General features: G+C 48.2%; 1 protein-coding gene across 2 annotated transcripts in view; it reads right to left on the bottom strand.

Annotated features, from left to right (window-relative positions):
- The window catches only part of MRAS (muscle RAS oncogene homolog), a 61,790-nt gene that overhangs the window by 8,185 nt on the left and 33,874 nt on the right, over positions 1–19,731 (bottom strand). For both annotated transcript variants that reach the window (XM_032334228.1, XM_032334221.1), the window contains exons 3-4: positions 2,115–2,268; positions 690–789 (exon numbers count right to left, since the gene is read on the bottom strand). In XM_032334228.1, the coding sequence (XP_032190119.1) occupies positions 690–789; positions 2,115–2,268 (254 nt within the window). The remainder of the gene's footprint in view (positions 1–689; positions 790–2,114; positions 2,269–19,731) is intronic.

Genomic DNA, 19,731 nt, shown 5'->3' with positions numbered 1-19,731 from the left:
CAGGCAGAGTGGACTTCTACATAACTGACCCAGGAGGCCAGGGGCCTGGGCTGTGTCTGTGCGGGGGAGGGGTAGGAAGAAGCCCAGTGACCCAACCCGGCAGACCCAGAGGGCAAAGGGGCATCTCAATGAACTGAAAAAAAGAAAACAAAGATGTCTATTGATATTCATGGTGTGGCCTGGGCAATCCTCAGTCTGACCACCTGTAAGATGGCTGTCACGATACCTAGCTCAGCATGGGCTGGTGAGGAGTGAGTGCATCCCGGCACAAGGCCTGGCACAGAACAGGGCTCGCCAGCTGCAGCTGGCCTGATGATTAGAGCAGAATCAGGCAGCGGGCTCAGAGAGTGCTCATAAGCCAGCCCCCAGCACAGGCCAGAGATGAATCTTCTGTGCTGGTGGCAGGAAGTGGCCTGAATGCCACAGCTCCCAGGCCACAGTGAAGGGACCTGGTCTCCCCACCAGAGCTCCTCATGACTGAGAAGAGGGTGCTTTCTCTCGGACCTGCTGTTTTGTTTCCCAACATTGCCCTTGTCACATATGGCCTGCCAGGCCTCTCTGTGGAATCTAACCCATTACCCAGGAGGCCCAAGGTCCTGCAGGAGTGATGGGCATGGACTCCTGTACATCCCTGACCACCCCGCACATATATACTCACATACACACGCGCATGCATGCACGCCACCTACATTGTGTTTGGTCGCCATTTCTTTTCCTTGCTCCCTGGTGATCTTCCTCAAATGCATCAGATCGACCTTGTTGGCCACGAGGATCATCGGAAAGGACTCTCTGGGGAATAAAGGAACAGCAGCTCATGAAATTTCACTGCCTCCACACCTGCTGAAGGCAACACAGCCACACCTCGGGCATAACAGCAGCCCACGCAGCCTCCCCAGTGTGCCTGGGGCTGACTCATGAGTCCCTCCCCCCCGCCCAGACTGCTGGATCTTGGGCTTACTGCAAAGAGAACAAAGGGGTCCCTGCCCCCCTCCTGGGGCAACCCCTGGCTGGGCAGCATCGGAGAGGGCTCCCGAGGGGCTGCTGGGCCAGGAGCTGGCTTCCCAGACCTCCTCCCTCCCATCTCCTGGTCATCCTGATGCACCAGCCAGCCGTGCAGGGCTCCTGCCCCTTCAGCAGTGGCTGGGGAAGAGCACCAGGGCCGGTATCTGGTATACAGCTGGCACTCAGAAAATAGCAGCTGCAAAATCGGGATGGCTCCCAGGAGAGGAGGGATGGGATTCCCGAGGCACGCCTGCCTTAGAGATTCCCACTGGTGTGTATAGCCATATTGCTGTCTGAAGGTGAAGGAAAGACCAGTCTTATAGCATCTTTAACATCAATGGGGATTTTTATCTAAAAAAGTCATAATTTAACAGGTGAAAAATAATACTTTATTATTTTCCCTTGCACTTTGGTTAGCCAAAACGTTGAATATTTTCCTACTTCAGAGTCATTTATGTTTCTTCTTTTGAAATTCCTATAGATAGGCGCTTAACTTACATTTGTGGGTCTGAGTTTTATGCATATGAGTACATGTGAGTGTGTATCCCCTTACCTGGTAAAATTATTAACACTTTGCCATTGGAATAGGTGTTACCTAGATTTTTCTGAATTTACTGAGATTTGCTCAAAGCTTGCTGCTTTCTTTTTAATTTGTCCTTTTACTCTCCTATGTTGCCTCTTTAAGAGCCAATTAACTGAAAAGACCAGTTAGGCTTTAAGAAACTACAAATTATTTAATTACTCCATGTAATACTAAGGGAAAAAATGAGCCTTTAATTAGGGGCTTGTATATCTCACAGTCAAATGTAATGTAACCACTTATAATGCATACTGAAGAGGAAATTCACTTTTTCTTCGAACCTGGTAACATTTGCTTAAACTGGAGCCATCAGTGGGGACTGTTCAGGAGACATGGGAGGGGCTAACTTCAGGGCCTGGAAGCAGTCTGGCCCCATGGAAAGAACCGGGGTAGGAGTTGGGGGTACCAATGTGTGGGCTCAGCTCTGCCCTTCTGTGTCTCAGCTTACACCTGAGACTCTGAGACACAAGCAGGCAGACAGACAGACAGCTTTGAGGCAGGGGCCAGGAGGTCCTGGTCCAGTGGCTCTCACCTGTCCTTGACGCGCAGGATGAGTTGGTGGAAGCGGTCCACGTGCTCGAAGCTGGCCTTGTCCGTGACTGAGAAGACGATGAGGAAGCCATCCCCCGTGCGCATATACTGCTCCCTCATGGCGCTGAACTCCTCCTGCCCAGCTGTGTCCAGAACTGGGGTGGGAAGAGTCCACTCAGGGGTGTCACCATCCCCGGTAGAGCTCCCATGGCCTGCAGTCCCCCATGCTGCTGGGCTGTTCCCAGGGTGCCTCAGTCAAGCTGCCCCCACAAGAGGCTGCACGGCTTTCCCGAGCTAAAGTGTAAGGGACCCAGTGAGGCCCTAACAGACTGTGGACCTGCCCATTCCAACCTACTTGCCCCCCGGGACTTAACTGTCTGTCTACAGAAAAGCCTCATAAAACCAGTGATCAGCTCTGCTACAAAATCCCTGGGTGGGGAGGAGGGGTCCCCATACCTGGGCTTGGCTCCCTGTCGCAGTCCTTACAGACTGATGCCTGGGGAAGTTGTCTGACTTTCTGAGCCCCCTTTCCTCTTTTATAAGATGGAAACAATGCCTCTACCTTGCTCCCTTTAGGGAGGAGAGCCCCAGGACATGCATTGGGGAGGCCCCAAAAAGGCTGGTCAAGTAGGGTCTTCAGAGCCTGTGTGGACAGACAGCAGGCAGGCTACGGGGAAGGAGAGGCCTCTGAGAGCCAGGATCACTTGGCCCTAGGATGGGGCTGTCACAGGTTGGTGGGAAGGGGCGCTGCGATAGGAAGCAGGAATGGCTGGGGAGAAGGTGGGAGGAACCGTCTCAGCAAAGGCAGTCTTCCCAACCCATCCATCCCCCTCTCCCTCCCTCCTCCCCTCAGACTCCTGAAGCCCTCTCCTCTTCAGCTTCCTTCCCCGTTGAGATAAGATCCTCCCCACAGGCTGTTTCAGAGTGGTCACAGTCACTGGGTGAGCTCCTTTGAGACCCACATGCTTGACATCCTGAGGCGCTAAAGCCCTCAGCCTCCTGCAACCCCCTGCTCACCATCTGGCCTTCCCCATTTCCTAGCTCACTCTACTCCCTGACAGACCCATTTTCCTTCTCCTTGGAGGCAGTGGAGCAGATGGCTACGGATTTTGTAGCCAGATTCTGGGTTGAGTCTGGTTCTCCATTCCTAAAGTATGATCCCGGGCAAGCTCACTTCTCTGTGCTTTTGTTTCTATGAACGGGGATCCTAAGGTCTGTTTTGAGTTAAAATACTAAGACCCAGGATGCCTGGGTGGCTCATCATTAAGCACCTGTCTTCAGCTCAGGCCAAGATCCCCGGGTCCTGGGATTAAGCCCTGCATTGGGCTTCTTTCTCGGTAGGGGGCCTGCTTCTCCCATTCCCTCTGCCTGCTGCACCCCTTGCTGGCGTGCGCTCTCTCTCTCTCTCTGTCAAATAAATAAATAAAATAGTTTTAAAAAATACTAAGACCCTTAGAACAGTGCCTGACACAAAGAAGCCCTAGAAGAGGATCTGGTGCGAGCCTGTTCTCCTCACCTGGGGTGCTCTCTCCAGCTCTGGGTCATCCCCCAACCACCCATCCTGTCCTGCTCCCCTTGCCTTGGCCAGCTGATTCATTGCATTCTGCTGCCTGGGCTCCTGGGGGGGACTCTCCTCACCCCTGTACAGACCCTTTATGGCACACTGTCCTTCCTGCCCATTTAAGAAGCTCCCATTTGGACTGTCACTTCCAGAGGCAGGGACCTGGTCTGCTTGGAAGCTGGCACAAAAGAACTCAAATAGTAGCTGAATGAATAAATGAATGCAAACAGTCTACCCAATTTTGTTCATTCATTCATTCATTCATTCATTCATTCACTGAAGAAATATGTGAGAGCCTACTCTGTGCCAGGCAGTGTTCTGGGCACTACAGATCTAGAGTGAACGAGGCAAAATCCTTCCTCTCATGGGCCTCATAATCTAGTAGGGAGACTGAAGAACAAAAGAATGGGTAATATAATTTCTGGTGGAGACAAGTACATATTGTGAAGAATAGTATAGACAGCTGAAGGTCATTGGCAAAAGTTGGTGTCATGTTGGATAGGGACCAAGGGCAACTAAATAAATCCCACCAGCAAAACAGATGAAAATGTCACAGATTTGGCTGAAGGGATGGGAAGGTGAGTAGAACAGCAGAAAACATTCAGGTGATAAGTAACTAATGGATTCATGGATTCTGAAGGTGTGCATTGCCCAAAACACAAGCTAGAGATCTAGGATGTGTGAAAATATGTTCATCCAGGATTAAAAAAACCCAACTCAATAGGAAGCTGAAAGTCAAAACAGACCGTGGGGAAAGGAAAAATGGTTATTTCATACATTGATTGCCTTAAAAATAATATTATCCATGCTTTTGAAAAGAATTCTTGGAGGAAAGACTTCAGCACAGTGAAAAATAGATCCATGAAAGAAAAAAAAATGAGTGGTATTATAAACAATGATAAACAAAGAACACAGCCAAACATAAGAGTTAAGTTTAAATAAATTTTGTTACACAATTTGAAGAAAATGAATGACAGTTTAGAACTAAAATCTATGATGATCCATATGTGAGGGTAGGGGATGGAGGAAAGTAAGTTACTACTAAATTTCTTGCCTCGTTTGGGAAGAGGCGAAGATAATAATTACATCCAGATGTTGGTAGAAAAAATAGAATCATACACACATAAACACATGTAGTGTATAGAATAACCACTAGAAACAAAGCTCAAAATTTCCTAGTCATCAGAAGGGGGAAAAAAAACCCAGAACAAAATAAATGGGAAAAATTCAACAAAAGGCAAAAACAAACTACACAAAAATAAGAAAGCTAAGAAAGGAGACATGGAAGAAGATGGCAGATGTAACTCTAGCTATAACTAACAACAGTTAAACACAAATGGGTTAAATCCACCCATTAAAGCAGACACTCAATACAAAATCCACTTGTCTGCTACTACGATAGAAATATACAAAGCAAAATGACACAGAAAGAATAAAAAGAGAAAGGGTATAAAAGGATATGTTAGCCACACGCATCCACAAAACAGGATTCAAGGCCAATGCATTGAACAGGACAAACCAATGTATTTACAATGGGACAAAGGACAAGCATCAAGAAGTGCCGAAGTCATGAATCTTAAGTATATAAGAATATAGCCTAAAACATACATGTATAAAAACTTGATTTCTAAACCCAGTAGGTATAGACAATCCCATAACCATTGTAAAAGAACTTGAAAAGATCTCTGTTAGAGAGAGACAGAACCATTGACCCCCCCCAAAAAAATAATGATCTAAATAAAGCAATTTAAAAACTTAATCTGAGAGGGGAGCCTGGCTGGCTCAGTCAGAAGATCATGTGACTCTCAATCTCAGGGTGTGAGTTCAAGTCCTATGTTGGGTGTAGAGATTACTTAAGTAAGCTATAAAAAAACAAAACAACAACAAAAAAACACCTTAATCTGAAAGAACACTTGAACAGTAAATAAGCATTTTCAAACACACATGAAATCGTCATGAAAATTGGCCACATGTTAAGTCATAAATAAAAATTTCAACAAATTCCAGAAAGCAGAGGTCAAATGGGCTATGTTTTGCTTTTATGCAATAAGGTCAGAAATTAACAGCAACATGAGTATAAAAGAAACTATCCACTTGAAAGTTTAAAAAGCTATAATGCTCTATAATACTCTAGTTAAAGAAAACAGCAAAGCAGAAACGACAAACAATTTAGAACTGAACGACAATGAACAATAATGAAAGCTCTGGTTTGAAACCAAATTGGTACTCAGAGGAAAATTATAGCTTTAAATGCACTTCCAAAAACGAGAGAGACTGAAAATTATCTAGGCATTTAAATCAAGGGCTAGGAAAGAAAGAAATAAAACCAAGGAAAGAAGAAATCATCAATGAAAGTAGAAATTAAGAAAATGAGAGGAAGAAAAAAGTAGTAGAAATCCAAAGATCAAAAGCTGACGCTTTGAAAGGACCAATTAAAAAAAAAAAAAGAAAAAGAAAAAGAAAAGCCTTTAGCAGTTCTTAGCAGCAACAAAAGAGAAGAAAGTCTAATAAGCCTTTGGAATGAGAAAAGGCCTATGACTATAGATCTGGACATATATTTAATTCGGAGAGAAAACTATATGCAGTTTTATAGCAAAAAAATTTTTAATTCTTGATGAAACGGACCATTTTAGAAAACATAAATAAACAAAACTGGCTCAAGAAAATAATAGAAAACCTGAATAGGCCAATAATTATCCAAGAAATCAAACAGACAAATCTCCCCCGTGAATGACACCAAGCTCTTTTTATTACCTATCTACAATCTGCTCCAGAGACTGGAAAATGAAGGAACTTTCCAGCTCATTGTACCAGCCAGCCTCAGCATACTCCTAGTAACAAAACAGACAGGGGTGGCACGTGGTTGTGCGGTAACGGCCAGGCCCGTCCCACCTTGCAGGGGCAGGAGCAGCCTGCATGTGGGACCGAGAGAGGGGCGTTCAGTCACCCATTTGTCAACCCTCTTCTGAGCGCCTACTCAGGGCTCTGCTCGGTACTGGGGGTGATTAAAGACTAGGCTGCATCTCCCTATCAAGGTACTGAGAGGCTAGCTGGGCTGGTACGTCAAGAAAAATAACACACAGGACAGAAAGTGATACATACTATGGGGAAATCTAGGCCAAACAGGGAGGTCCCTTCAGCTTGGAGGGATAATGCAAGGTTTTAGCCAAGAGGGGGTATTGATCCTGCCCTTGAAAGAACAGTATTTGATATAAAAAAGACAGGGTCTGGGGAAGGGCTTCCAGGCAAACAAACAGCATGAGCCAGGGCCTGGACGCTGTGAAGAAAAGAGCTGAGGGTTCGGGGGGGTTAGTGTCCTGGCATAAAAGGGACCGGGGCAGAGGCGACCAGGGCATCAGCGAAGGCAGGTGTTCCCGAGAGGCAGAGGGAACAGTGAATGGGGAGACACTGAGGGCACAGGACACAGGGAATGGGGGTCAACTGGAGAGAGGAGGGTGGAGAGTGCCATGGGAACTCTAAACCTTGGAACCCGAGCAGGGCAGGTGTAAGCTGGGAGGGGCAGATGTGGTGGGGCTGAGCTGGGCCTCGTCTGGTTTGGGGTTCATCCCTCCCCTCCGCACACATACACCTGGAAGTGCCCGGGCACAGCCCCTCATCAGCAATTCTGCCTCCCAGGGAGGCCGAAGATAACGGGCAGCTGTGCTTTTAAGAAATTATGATTCCACCTGCATTTCCCATGTCTGATGTCAGGAAGGTAGGAGGACTCTGGAGACAGAAAGTATTAGTCACTGTGGGAGAAGAGGTGCTGTGCCAGCGTGTGTGTGAGTGTGTGTGAGGAAGAGAGCAAGTGAGAGAAGACAGAAGAGAGCCACAGAGAGGCAGAGGCAGCCAGAGGCAGCCCAGCTATGGAAGGAGGAAGAAGAGAGACAGATTTTGGAGACAGTGGGTCAGTGCTGTGTACCTGTCTGGCCCGCCTCATTGTCCCCACTCAGAGGCTGTGGGCCCAGCAGTATGCCTCTGGAGGGTTTAAGTGGAAACCCCAAGGCTACTCTTAGATAGTGTGGCTCTCAGAAGCCCAGCCCCCCAGGCCAGCGTGGCACGAGGTCTCCAGCAGGTGGGCAGCCAACACGTAAGGGGCACCAGCCTGGGTCCCGGTGGAGCCCTCCTCCTCTCCCACCCTGCTTCCTCTTCCTTCTTTTCTTCCTCCTCCTCTTCTTCCTCCTCAGGGCTTCCCGAGGGAGCCACACCCTGGCATGGGCTCAGGGCTCGGACACTGGCAGCAGCCCAGGGTGCAGTCTGAGCTCTTTGGCTGAAAATGGTCCTGCCCACCATGTTCCTACTGGCAGCAGGCATCGTGCTGGGATTTTAGACATACATGCCCTCTGGATCCTCTCTGTGGCCTAGAACAAATGTGGAAACTGAGGCCCAGAGAGTGAAGGGGATCCCCTCAAGGCCACACACTGGGAAGGAGGCCGACCCAACCTCCCTAAGACCCAGCTGCCCCTGCCCGTCCAGGCTTTTATCTTTAACCAGAGGGTGTGGGTCTGGCCACCCACAACCAGCCAGGCTGTGTCTCAATTCCAAGCCTTTGCACAAGCCATGACCTCCAACTAGAATGCCCTCTCGCCAGCTGCCCCAGCCTCCCCCCAGCACGGCTGTCCTCTGCCTCCTCTCCTGAGAGCCCCAGCCTCGGACTTCTGTCTTTGAACCCTTCCTATTGTGTGTGTCCTGGGTTCTGTGAGTTCTGTGGGTTTCTCCGAGTCAGTGCCCCTAGGCCTGGCTCAGCTCCCCACCACAGGGTGGAGCTCCACAGGAGGGATGGGAGGGAAGCTGGGCTTTCATTTCCCTGTGTCTCTCAAAAGCTTTGGCACCCAATGCAGGTTCAGAAAGTACTTGCAGAATGACTAGACAAATCACGTGTGCACTATAGGAAAGGCAGCTGCTGTGCTCAACCAGTCCCTGCCAGCTCTAAGGGAAATCACCAAAAGGTGACCTTCACCCAACATGGAGAGGTAAGGGTTCTGGAATATGAAACAATACAGATGAGAATTTCTAGACATAGAAATGACTCCAAAGACCATGCCTCATGTTTTCTATCTATCTCTAATCCACAGACCCATGGTGGGAGGTGGGAGTGATCGTACCCATTTCACAGGGGAGTCAGGTGGGGAAGTCGATGCTCTTCCCAGGAGAAGACTCAAATAAAAATAGGCTACCTAGCTGAGCACTGGTAGTGATGAGGGCACTCGACTATTTTTCTTGTGTTCCCCTTTCCGGGTAAGAGTGTGTATGGCACGGGCTGGGTGCTGGGCAGAAGGGCTAGACCCATTGACCATGCACTGTTTCCAGAAATAGGGCTACTTTCTTCTCCACAGCACTGGCAGGGTGTGGAAAGCCAGGCCACTTGGGACTCGCTGAGGGGGAGGGAGCTAAGTCGTGGGGCATGTGGCTGGCTCCCTGATGATGGAGAAGTTTCTCTCTGGCAGTGGCCCCAGCCTCAACTCGCTGATTTCATGATGGACTGAGGAGAAGTGCTGGCCACCAGCCCCAGGGGACACTTGCTCCTGAGGCCACCCTCCTGCAGCTGGGGGAATGGTTCAAGGAGTCCTTGGGATACACTTTCATGAGGGCCTAGATTCTCTGACTTGGTGAATAGCTCACATGTGTGGGTGCACATTCTTTCAGGGAGACGGTCCATGGCTTTGTGGAATTCTCACAGGAGCTGGGAACACCCCACCCCCAAACAAATGTCACGCCTGGGGAGGGAAGAGTAGAAAAGAGGAGAGAGGGTAGCAGGGGCAGGGGGGCATCTCAGCTGTGTCACCAGGAACACACCAGAAAGAGGAGGTAGCCTGGGAGGGGCCTGGCAACAGAAAGGAACAGGGAGACAAAACGCTGGCCTACAACCCCATTTTGTCCTCAGGGTGTTGGGGGAGGCAATGTTCCACAGGTGACTGGCTCAGTTTCATACTGCTAGAGAGCAAGAGAGGTAAGTTTGAACCCCAGGGTGTCTGGTGACAGCCTGTCTTTTTTTTTAATTTAAAGATTTTATTTATTTGACAGAGAGAGATGACACGTAGGCAGAGAAGCAGGCAGAGAGAGAGGAGGAAGGAGGCTCCCTTCTGAGCAGAGAGCCTGATGTGGGGCTCGATCCCAAGACTCTGGGATCATGACCTGAGCCAAAGGCAGAGGCTTTAACCCACTGAGCCACCCAGGCGCCCCTGACAGCCTGTCTTTGAGCAAGAACACAGCAGGGTCCCCAAAGCCTGTGAAGAGGTGCAGGTTTAAATGGAGGAGGTGGGGGGCAGAACACCTGAGGTCCACAGAGACAGGAGACAAGGCCTGGAGGGGATTCACTTACTCCACACCTGCCCCTGGGTGGCCACGTGTAGCTCAGGGGAGAGGGCTCATGGCTAGGCACCTGGCTCCCCTTAAAGTCCCAGCCCAAATTCTGGGGCCCTTAGGACCCCCAACAAACCTGAACACATCCTCATCCAGTCCTCTCCCACTCCTGAGGCCAGTGCTTCCCACCAACTCCCGTTCTTCAGCCTCCACTCCCAGCTGAGTGTGAGAAACAGAGATCACCAGCTAAATTCCACAAGCTTCCAGATCAACCCACCTCACAGACAGCAGGAGCCTCACACACTGCGGCGGGGGTGGGGTGGGGTATGAGGCAGGCAGGGCCACTGCAGAACACAGTTTTGAGTTTCCTCAAAAAGCAGAACGTAGAGTTACCATTTGACCCAGCCCTTCCGTGCCCAGGGGCAGACCCAAGAGAAGTGAAAACATATCCACACGACAACTTGCACAAGAATGTCCAAAGCAGCATGATTCCCTGACGGCCCAAAGTGGAAACAATCCGAAGACCCACCAGTGTATGAGTGGATAAAGAAAGTGTGATGCATCCATACATCAGAATATTATTCATATATAGAAAGGAATGAGATTCTGATACACGCTGCATGAAAACAGTCCACAGAGTGAAAGAGGCCAGTCTCAAAGGCCGCTTACTGTATGGTGCTGTTGATACATAGGAAATGTCCAGAACGGGCAAATCTGTAAAGACAGAAAGTAGATCACTAGTTTCAGGGGTTGGGGGAAGGGGAGGGGAGGACAGGGAATGACTGCTTTAATGGAGTTAGCATTCCAGGGGGAGGCAATGGAAATGTTGAGGAATCCGTGGTGGTCCAAGTGATTGTTGGTTTGTGAATCAATCAGTAGTTGTGGGTGTGCAACTGTGTGTATGTACTCAAAAGCACTCAATCGTATACTTTACATGTGAGTTACAAGTCAATTAAAAACACTTGTATGAGGAAGCCCCCTGCCCCTTTCTCTGCAACACATACTCCATTGCCTTCTTGCTATGGGGGATGACCTGGCCCTGCTCCTGTCAGAGACGATGCCCTCCAGCCAGGCACTGGGTCCTGTCCTCTGTCCCCCAGACAAGAACACTGATGCTATCATGGCGCCTTCCCTCTCTGGCACTGTTTCTCTTTTGTTTCATTTCCACCAGTATGTAAACACGCTATAATTTCTCTCACCTAAAAAATAAAATAAAATAAAGCCAAAAAAAATCAACAGTGGAAACCCTGCCCTTTGACCTCTCATCTCCCTCCAGCTACTGTCCCTTCTCTGTTCCTCTTTACAAAACACATCCCTTGACTTATCTGTTCTCACTGCCTGCTCTTCCTCCCCTCCACTCTCTCTTGAACCCACTCTCAGGGCTGATCATTCTATCAAGATTGGTCTTGTCAAGTCACCGACAACCTCTGTGTCACTAAATCCAGTGAGTACATTTCGGTCCTCATCCCTCTGGGCAGCCTGCTGACACTGGAAGTGGTTGATGGTTCCCTCCTTGTTGGAGAGCCTTCTTCCCTTGGCCTTGGGACATCATTCTCTTCTCGGTTCTTCTCCTACTGCAGTGACTGGTCCTGCTCTGTCCCTTCACCACCCTACCCTCTAAATGATAGGTCCCCACACTCAGTCCTGGGACCCCTTCTCTAACCCACGTTCACTTCATTGGCCATCTCTCATCTCATACTGCTTTACATGTCCACTCCCAAATGTCCATCTCCAGCCTATACATCTCCCAGTACCCTTAGTACAGACTGACATCCATTTGCCTCACTTCTATTTCTATGAGAGAGGCGCCTCAGATTTAACATGTCCAAAATTAAACTGATTCCCTCCCCCAACAAACTTGCTTTTCACCAGTCTTCTTAATGTTGATAAACATAACTATTCTACCAGTTGTTCAGGCCAAAGACTCTTCCCTCTTCCCCCACCTCATGACATATACTCTATCCACAAATCCTGTTGCTTCCTCCTTCAAAACACATCGAGAAGCTAATTCTTTCTAGCTATTTCCTTCAGTGATGCCCTAGTCTGCTTGGCTTCTTAACTGGTCTCCCCGATTCTGCCCTGATTCCTCTATGGTCTATTCTCCACTCCTTTTAAAACATCAATTGGACTATATCTCCTCTCTGCTCAAAACCATCCAATGGCTTATTTTTCTACATTAACCTATGAGATCAGTGCCTCCCTGCTGTCTCTCTGACCTCTCCCAGTAGTGCCGTCTTACTTGCTCTGCACCCTGGCCTCCTACCTAGTCCCCAAAAAGCCCATACCCCTGTCTCAGGGTCTTTGCAACTGATGTTCTCTGTGTCTAAGATTCTCTTCCTTCAGGTATAAGCACAGCTTTATCCTTCACATCTCTGTTCCAACATCACTTTATCAGGTGCTTTGGACATTCTTGTGCAAGTTTTTGTGTGGACAGGTTTTCGCTTCTCTTGACAGCCTGTGTAAGATAGCAACCCCTTCCTCACTGTCTGTTTCCTTTACTTTGCCTTATTCTCCTTCATAGTATTTATCATCACTTGACACATTACATAATTTTTTCTGCTCTGTCCCTCCTATTTTAACAGAAGCTTCATGACACCTGGGACTGGACTTTGTCAAATGCTGCCTCTTTAGAGCCCAAAAGAGAGCCAGGCACATGGCAAGTGCCCCGACGTATTTGTTAAATGAATTAGTGAACTCATCCATGTACACAAAACTCAGAGGCCAATCCACACATCGATGGAGAGGGGAGGTAGTAGCTCCAAGTCAGGAGCTCATGTCTCACTCCTGGAGCTCCCAGGAAGTGGGCAGAGGGACTGATGGCCTCTCGTGCACCTGTGATAAAGCCTGTTCCTGAAAGCACCAAGCCACCATCCTGACTAGTACCGTAAGTCATATCTGAACAATCACAGCAGTGATAGGCATCTCCCAAGGTCTGCTATGTGCCACGCCCCTCATAAGGTTCCTTATTCCCTCCCTCACCCAATAAATAGGTTCCACCTCTAGGCTGGCATGGAGAAATGGTGGTAGACAAAGGACAGTTCTCCCTCAAAGAGCTTGCAATTTGTATTGCTTCATTTACTCTTTGCAACAACTCTGAGCGTACATCCCATTTGGGACACAAGCCCCACCAATGAGGACACATGGTCTTGGTCCAGAGGCTGTCTGTGCCTGAGGGAAAGAAGAACCTGGGTCAAGGTGACAGTAGGCAGGCAGTGGCTGCGCTGGGACCTGGGGCAGGTGGTCTCACGCTATGCATGGGCAGACCAAAAAGATCTCAAACTTACTAACCCAGCTGGTGCACTCAGCCCAAACAGGTCACGTGACTAAGAGCAATCAGCATGAAGTTCTGAAGTCAGGGCAAAACCCAAAAGTAACTTCCCAAGTACAGGACCTGTCAGCAGTGTGAGAGGAACTCTGCCTGGGATTTGGGGTGCAAATCCCCAGACTGACTCCAGGCTGCACTGTGACTTTGATGGGGGACGGGTGTGCGTTGCATACATCATCATCATGCAGCCTTGCTGAGCTGACCCTAGGTCACTGGCTGATGGGGGGGGGGGGGTGTCCCCTCAGCTCCCAGGCCAGCAGGTGGGGTTAAGCTGGCATAGAGCAAGAGTAAGATCCTTCTCTTTGGGGTCAGAGGAAGGGGGCTCTAATCAGTTGGGTAACCTTGGACATGCTATTACCCCTCGCTGACTCCTGGTCCTCCCCTGCAGGGCCTGACTGATTGGAGGACTGCTGGACAGGTGCTGAAGCAGGAGGTCTGGGTCCCCGGGGGAAGGGCCTTTGGGGTCACAGGAAAGCAGCAGTGTGATTTTCCAACCGCACTGACAGTTCACGTTTACCACTCCATCGGCTATCAGGGTAGTGCCGGTGCACACTGGCGGAGGCTGGGTTACACTCACCTGGAAGCTAGAGACACTAATCTCCATGTGACATAAGTGTTACAAGGAGGAAACACAACCATCCCTGTCAGGCCCCGAGCACAGGTTCTGGTCTTCCAGAAAAGTCTGGTCAGGAGTAACCACTCCCCCACTGCTGGGAAGTGGAAGGAGCCACAGTGAGGGAGGGTTTGGGAGGTGGATCTGGTTTCAGTATACCAGGAAGCACCGCCTGAGGCAGCTCACAGATCAGCGAGTTGCACATTCCTGGAAGCATGCAAGCAGTGATGGCTGACGGAACCAGGATAAAGGGTCAGGTGGAGGCCCAGAGGGCTAGATTTCATAATTTGAGGCCAGGGGCCATGTTCCCTCATAAAAGAAAAAAGGGGAATTCCTCCTGCATCACTGCTAGCAGGAGAAAGGGAGGATGGCTGGACAGGTAGAAGGACAGGGCAGCTCTGCCTGTACCCCGTTCTTAGCTGGGGGGCCATGGGGAGGTGCTTACTCGGAAGATGACGCTCCAAGTAAAGCCTCTAGACCAGAAAAGTACACTCGATAAAGTTCCTTTTACTCTCACTGCCCTTCCAATGTCCTCCTTCCCGCCCTCCTCCAGAAAGAATGTAGATTCAAGTGTTCAGGGAAAAGCCAGGTCCAGGCTGCTCCGAGAAGACAACAGCACTTGTGTCTGAGGTTTGGGCAGAAGCCAGGGTGGAACCGTCCCAGCTTCTGAGGGTGCAGGAGAAGAGCTGGAGCCTTACTCTTTGCAAAGCCCTAGCTGTTGCAGGGGATATGGGGGGACAGAGAGGCTACAGAGCTGGGCCCAGGAGTCCCAGTGGGAAGAGGTGGAGGGAGATTCAGGGCCTAATGCTGTTCTCTGTTGGTGGACGGAAGATGCCAGGTTGGGCAGAGGGCAGGACCAGGAGGCCATATAGGAGAGAAAGCCTAGAAACACCTGCTCCTACTCTAAGTGGGCAGAGGATCTGCTCAACATCCTACACCACAGCACCGAGGCCTGGGTCAAAACAGGAGGCAGCAGGACAGGATGGGGGATGTGCCCTGAGGAGCCAAGACGCCCCAAGCCTGGCTCAGCCACTAGTTAGATCTGACCTCAGGCCAGACCCTTCTCCACATGCACCAGTTTCCTCAGGTGTAAAGTGAGGAAGGTGATAGCCTAGAGCTCAGGAACCTTCCAGTCCTAGCCTAACAGAAAAAATAGGCACACAAGAACTCCAAGATGAAACATGTGAATGCATGGATTAGAAGAAATCTTTGTACACTCGTGTGTACAACAACAGTATTCACAATAGCCAAAAAGTGGATACAGCCCCTGTGTCCATTGCTGGATGAATGGGTAAACAAATGTATATGCATGTGTATATATACACATATGCAGTGGAATATCATACAGTCTTAAAAAGAAGAAATGCTGACACACGTTATAATGTGGATGAGCCTGACACTGTGCTAAGTGAAATAAGCTGGTCATGAAAGAACGAGTCCTGTATGTGTCTGCATATGGGAGGTACTTGGAGTGGCCAACCTCAAAGAGACGGCACGTGGCATGGCCACTGTCAGGGCCTGGGGGAGGCGAGCAAGAGTTATCATTGTGTGCACAGAGCGGCGGTCAGAGATGACCAACAGTGGTGGTGATGGCAGAGCAGTGTGGATGGACTTAATAGCACAGAGCCGGACCCTTAAAAATGGTTACAAGGGTCAATTTTATGTATATTTTCTCTCTCACACCAAAAACACCCCCACAAGAATAAATACAAAATTTCAGGATTCTGCTTAGGCTTGGTTCTTCCTGATCCATGAAACATGAGAACTGGGGTCGGGTGAGTCCTATAGCTAAAAGCCAGTGTGAGAGGGGGTCCAAAGTCAGGGACCAGACGAGAGGGCTGGAGGGCCAGGAGGTGGGGAAGTTGATATAAGCCCACAGAAGAGAGGTAGGCACCAGACTCAGAGGAGATACTTCCAGAAATGGGCCCGCAACAATGACGGGTGAGATGGGGGTCCTGAAGCTCTGGGGAGCAAATCTGGGAACTGGGAGCAAATCTGCTCCAAAGCCTGAGGGTCCCAGATATGGAGAGCATGGCTGCTGGCCCCTGAGGTCAGCTGCCTCCCATGTTTTAGTTTCTGGGAGAACCAGGGCAATGAGGTCCCTTGAAAGAAAGCAAGAAACAAGTTTGTAGGTAAGCAGGAAGCCTGTGAGAATCCTCAGTGTAGCCACCACAGAGAAGGCTCTTTGAGCAAGCTGAGGAAGGGCACCTGGACCTCTGAGGGACCCTGGGGGAGTTGTAAGAAGGACAGGTGAGGGTGTCTGTTGATTCTGTAATCCCAGCCACACTCCCCTCTCCCCAGAGCCCCAGGGATCAGTGTGTGAGGTGGGAGGGGATTTCCCTACCCCGTCAGACTAACAGAGAATCCAGGACACAAAGGGCGTTCAAGCCATTGCTAGCTCTGTGAATCTCTCTGTGCTTTACTTTTAGGACAATAACAACAGTAGCTGGCACAACGGTGCTGAAAGGATTAAAAGAGAGCATATTCAACGTGCTCGGCATTGGGCTTCCGCAGAGTCATTGCACAATACATATCGTTACTGCCCTCATAATTAGCCTCCTTCTCCTCATCATCATGATCAAGCTGCCATGTTCTTGCTCTTCCTGAATACAGAAGAAGAGCAATCCAGAGCTCAGAGAACTTGGAAGGCACCCCAGGCCTTGCCCCTCCCCCAGGATGGTATGGTCTCCAGGGAAGCATGATGTCTGGACTCTGGATGCCCTTGGGAAAGTCCTGTCTATTCTAGGACCGCAAACTACCCCAGAAGAGTCTAGCCCCAGAAGATGCCACAGTTATATTCATGCCTACATACAACAAGTCTTTGATTAAAGTTCCCCAAATATGGGGCATCCTTTTAAATGCCAGACTAATTAATATTTAGCTGTAAAGTTTTAAGCCTTCCTTTTCTTAATACAAGAAATACTTGAGTGGAGAGTATACTAATCTGGGAATCCGGTATCTGTGCCTGTGGCAGGCGCTGGGTGGGCAGTGCCCTAAATTAGGCTTGATTCAGGTGGCAGATTTAGAGGCATAGCACCCAAGGGAGCCCAGATGCTTCAGAACAAAAGCTTTGCAAGTTCATGCTTATAAAGTAATGCTTTGGTCATGCTTCCCTTTTCCCTGCTGTTGCAGCTGCTATAAATGTTATCACTGGGGTGCCTGGGTGGCTCAGTTGATGACGCATCTGCCTTCTGCTCAGGTCATGATCTCAGGGTCCTGGGATCGAGCCCCGATTTGGGTTCCCTGCTGGTCCCCCTGCTTCCCCTCTCTCATTCTCGCCCTCTCAAACAAACAAACAAGCAAAACCCCTTAAAATATATATATCATAAAAAAAAGTTATCACACAATCTTCCTAAAAATCACCCCTGAAAAATTTTCCAGTCTCAGAAACTAATTTAATACACCCAAAGTTACTTTAAGAAACAGTCAGAGAGGGGAGAGTAGTCAAGACGGCAGAGGAGTAGCAGACTGAGATGACATCAGGTCGCAGGAGTTCATCTAGATAGTCATCAAACAATTCTGAACACCTACAAACCCAACAGGAGATCAAAGAGAAGAAGAGCAGCAATTCCAGAAACACAAAATCGACCACTTTCTGAAAGGTAGCATGTGTGGAGAAGTGAATCTGAAGCAACGGGAAGATAGACTGTGGGGGGAGATGTCGGCTCCCAGCAAGCGGTGGAGCAATGGAGCACAAAATCAGAACTTTTAGATGTCTGCTTTACTGAGGGACATTGCTCCAGAGGCTAAGTGGGGGTAGAGCCCTTGCAAGGACAGCATGGTCTCAGGTTCTGTGGGGTCCGAAGGATCAGAGGTGTCTGAGTATAGCACAGCTTGCAGGTATTCGAGTGGGTAAGTCGGCTATAGAGACAGAGCCGAAGAGTGAGCTCTCAGCTTGGGGTTACCTTAAACAGTGATCCGTGGCACAGTTGGACCACTGCTCTTTGAGCAGGGACCCCACAAGTAGTAGAACTGGGGAGACTCAACTTCCCTCTCTGGAGGCAGGAATCTGCTGGGTTTGGAGACTCTGAACCATGTGCCAGAGACAGAAATGGTTGGTCACAGGCCAGGCACAGCCGGAGACCAGGGAGACAGGAGTGATTGAGCACTTTTCTTCGAGGGTGCACTGAGGAGTGGGGCCGAGAGCTCTCAGCAACTCCGGGCCAGAGATTGGGAGGCCGCCATTTTCATTCCTGTCCTCCAGAGCTCTGGAAAGAGCTCTATGGAAAGTGTTCAGGGAACAAAAGCTTCCTAGAGCGAACCTGGAACAAATTACTTAGCCCAGCCCCTGGCAGGGCAACGTATTCCGCCTCGGGCAAAGACATTTGAGAATCACTACAACAGGCTCCTCCCCCAGAAGATCAGCAAGAACATCCCACGAAAACCAAACTCACTGATCAAGGATAAAAGCAGAATTCCAGAGGAGGAAAAAGCAAAGCATGGAATTCATGGCTTTCTCCCCATGATTCTTTAGTCTTGCAAATTTAATTAAAATTTTTTAATTTTATTTTTTTCTTATTATAATTTTTTAAACTTTTCCACTTTCTTCTTTTAACGTTTTTTTAACTAGTTCATCTTAACAATACCTTTCTTTTAAAAAAATCTTTTTAAACCTTCATTAATATAGTCACATTTTATCTTTCATTGTCTCTAACTTTATTTTTTGTATACATATAGGGCTTTTTCTTCCAAAAAATTGTGGGGTACAATTTCTTCTAATAGATCAAAATATACCCTAAATCTAGCACAGGGCTTTGTTCTAGTCTCCAGCCTGAGCAAATTCTCTCCACTTTCTTTTTTTTTCCAACCAACTTATCTTATCAATTCCTTTTTTAGAATTTTAAATTTTCATCTTTATAGTCATATTCCATCTCTTCATTGTGTTTACCCTTATTTGTGTATATATACAAGTTTTTCTTTCTTTAAAATTTTGGGAGGTAGTTTCTTCCAAGAGAATAAAATACACCCAAAATCAATTAGGTGGCTCTGTTCTATTCCCCAGTCATATATATATATATATATTTTAAATTTTTAAAAAATTTATTTTTAACCCCTTTCTTCTCCCTCCGATTTGGGGTCTCTTTTGATTTGGTTAGTGTACATTTTTCTGGGGTCTTTGCCACCATTTTGGTATTTTATTCTCTCATTCGTATATTCTTATCTGGATAGAATGACGAGGAGGAAAAACTCACCACAAAAAAAAACAAAAGAACAAGAGGCAGTACTGAAGGCTAGGGACCTAATCAATATGGACATTGGTAATATGTCAGATCTAGAGTTCAGAATGATGATTCTGAAGGTGCTAGCTGGGCTCGAAAAAGGCATGGAAGGTATTAGAGAAACCCTGTCTCAAGAAATAAAAGCCATTTCTAGAGAAATAAAAGAACTAAAATCTAACCAAGCTGAAATCAAAAAAGTTTTTACTGAGGTGCAAGCAAAAATGGAGGTTCTTACTGCTAGGATAAATGAGGCAGAAGAGAGAATTATTGATATAGAAGACCGAATGACAGAGAATAAAGAAGCTGATCAAAAGAGAGACAAGAACTACTGGGCCATTAGGGGAGAATTAGAGATAAGTAATACCCTAAGACAAAAGAATATTAGAATAATTGGGAATCCAGATGAAGAAGAAAGAGAGAGGGGGGCAGAAGGTATATTGGAGTGAATTATTGTAGACAATTTCCCTAATATGGCAAAGGGAACAAGCACCAAAATCCAAGAGGCATAGAGAACCCCTGTTAAAATCAATAAAAATAGGTCCACACCCCGTCATCTAATAGTAAAACTTACTAGTCTTAGTGACAAAAAGGAAATCC

Source organism: Mustela erminea, chromosome 1 (assembly GCF_009829155.1).
Source record: "Mustela erminea isolate mMusErm1 chromosome 1, mMusErm1.Pri, whole genome shotgun sequence".
In the NCBI taxonomy this organism is placed as follows: Eukaryota; Metazoa; Chordata; class Mammalia; order Carnivora; family Mustelidae; genus Mustela; species Mustela erminea.
This window is presented reverse-complemented; position numbering and strand designations above follow the sequence as displayed.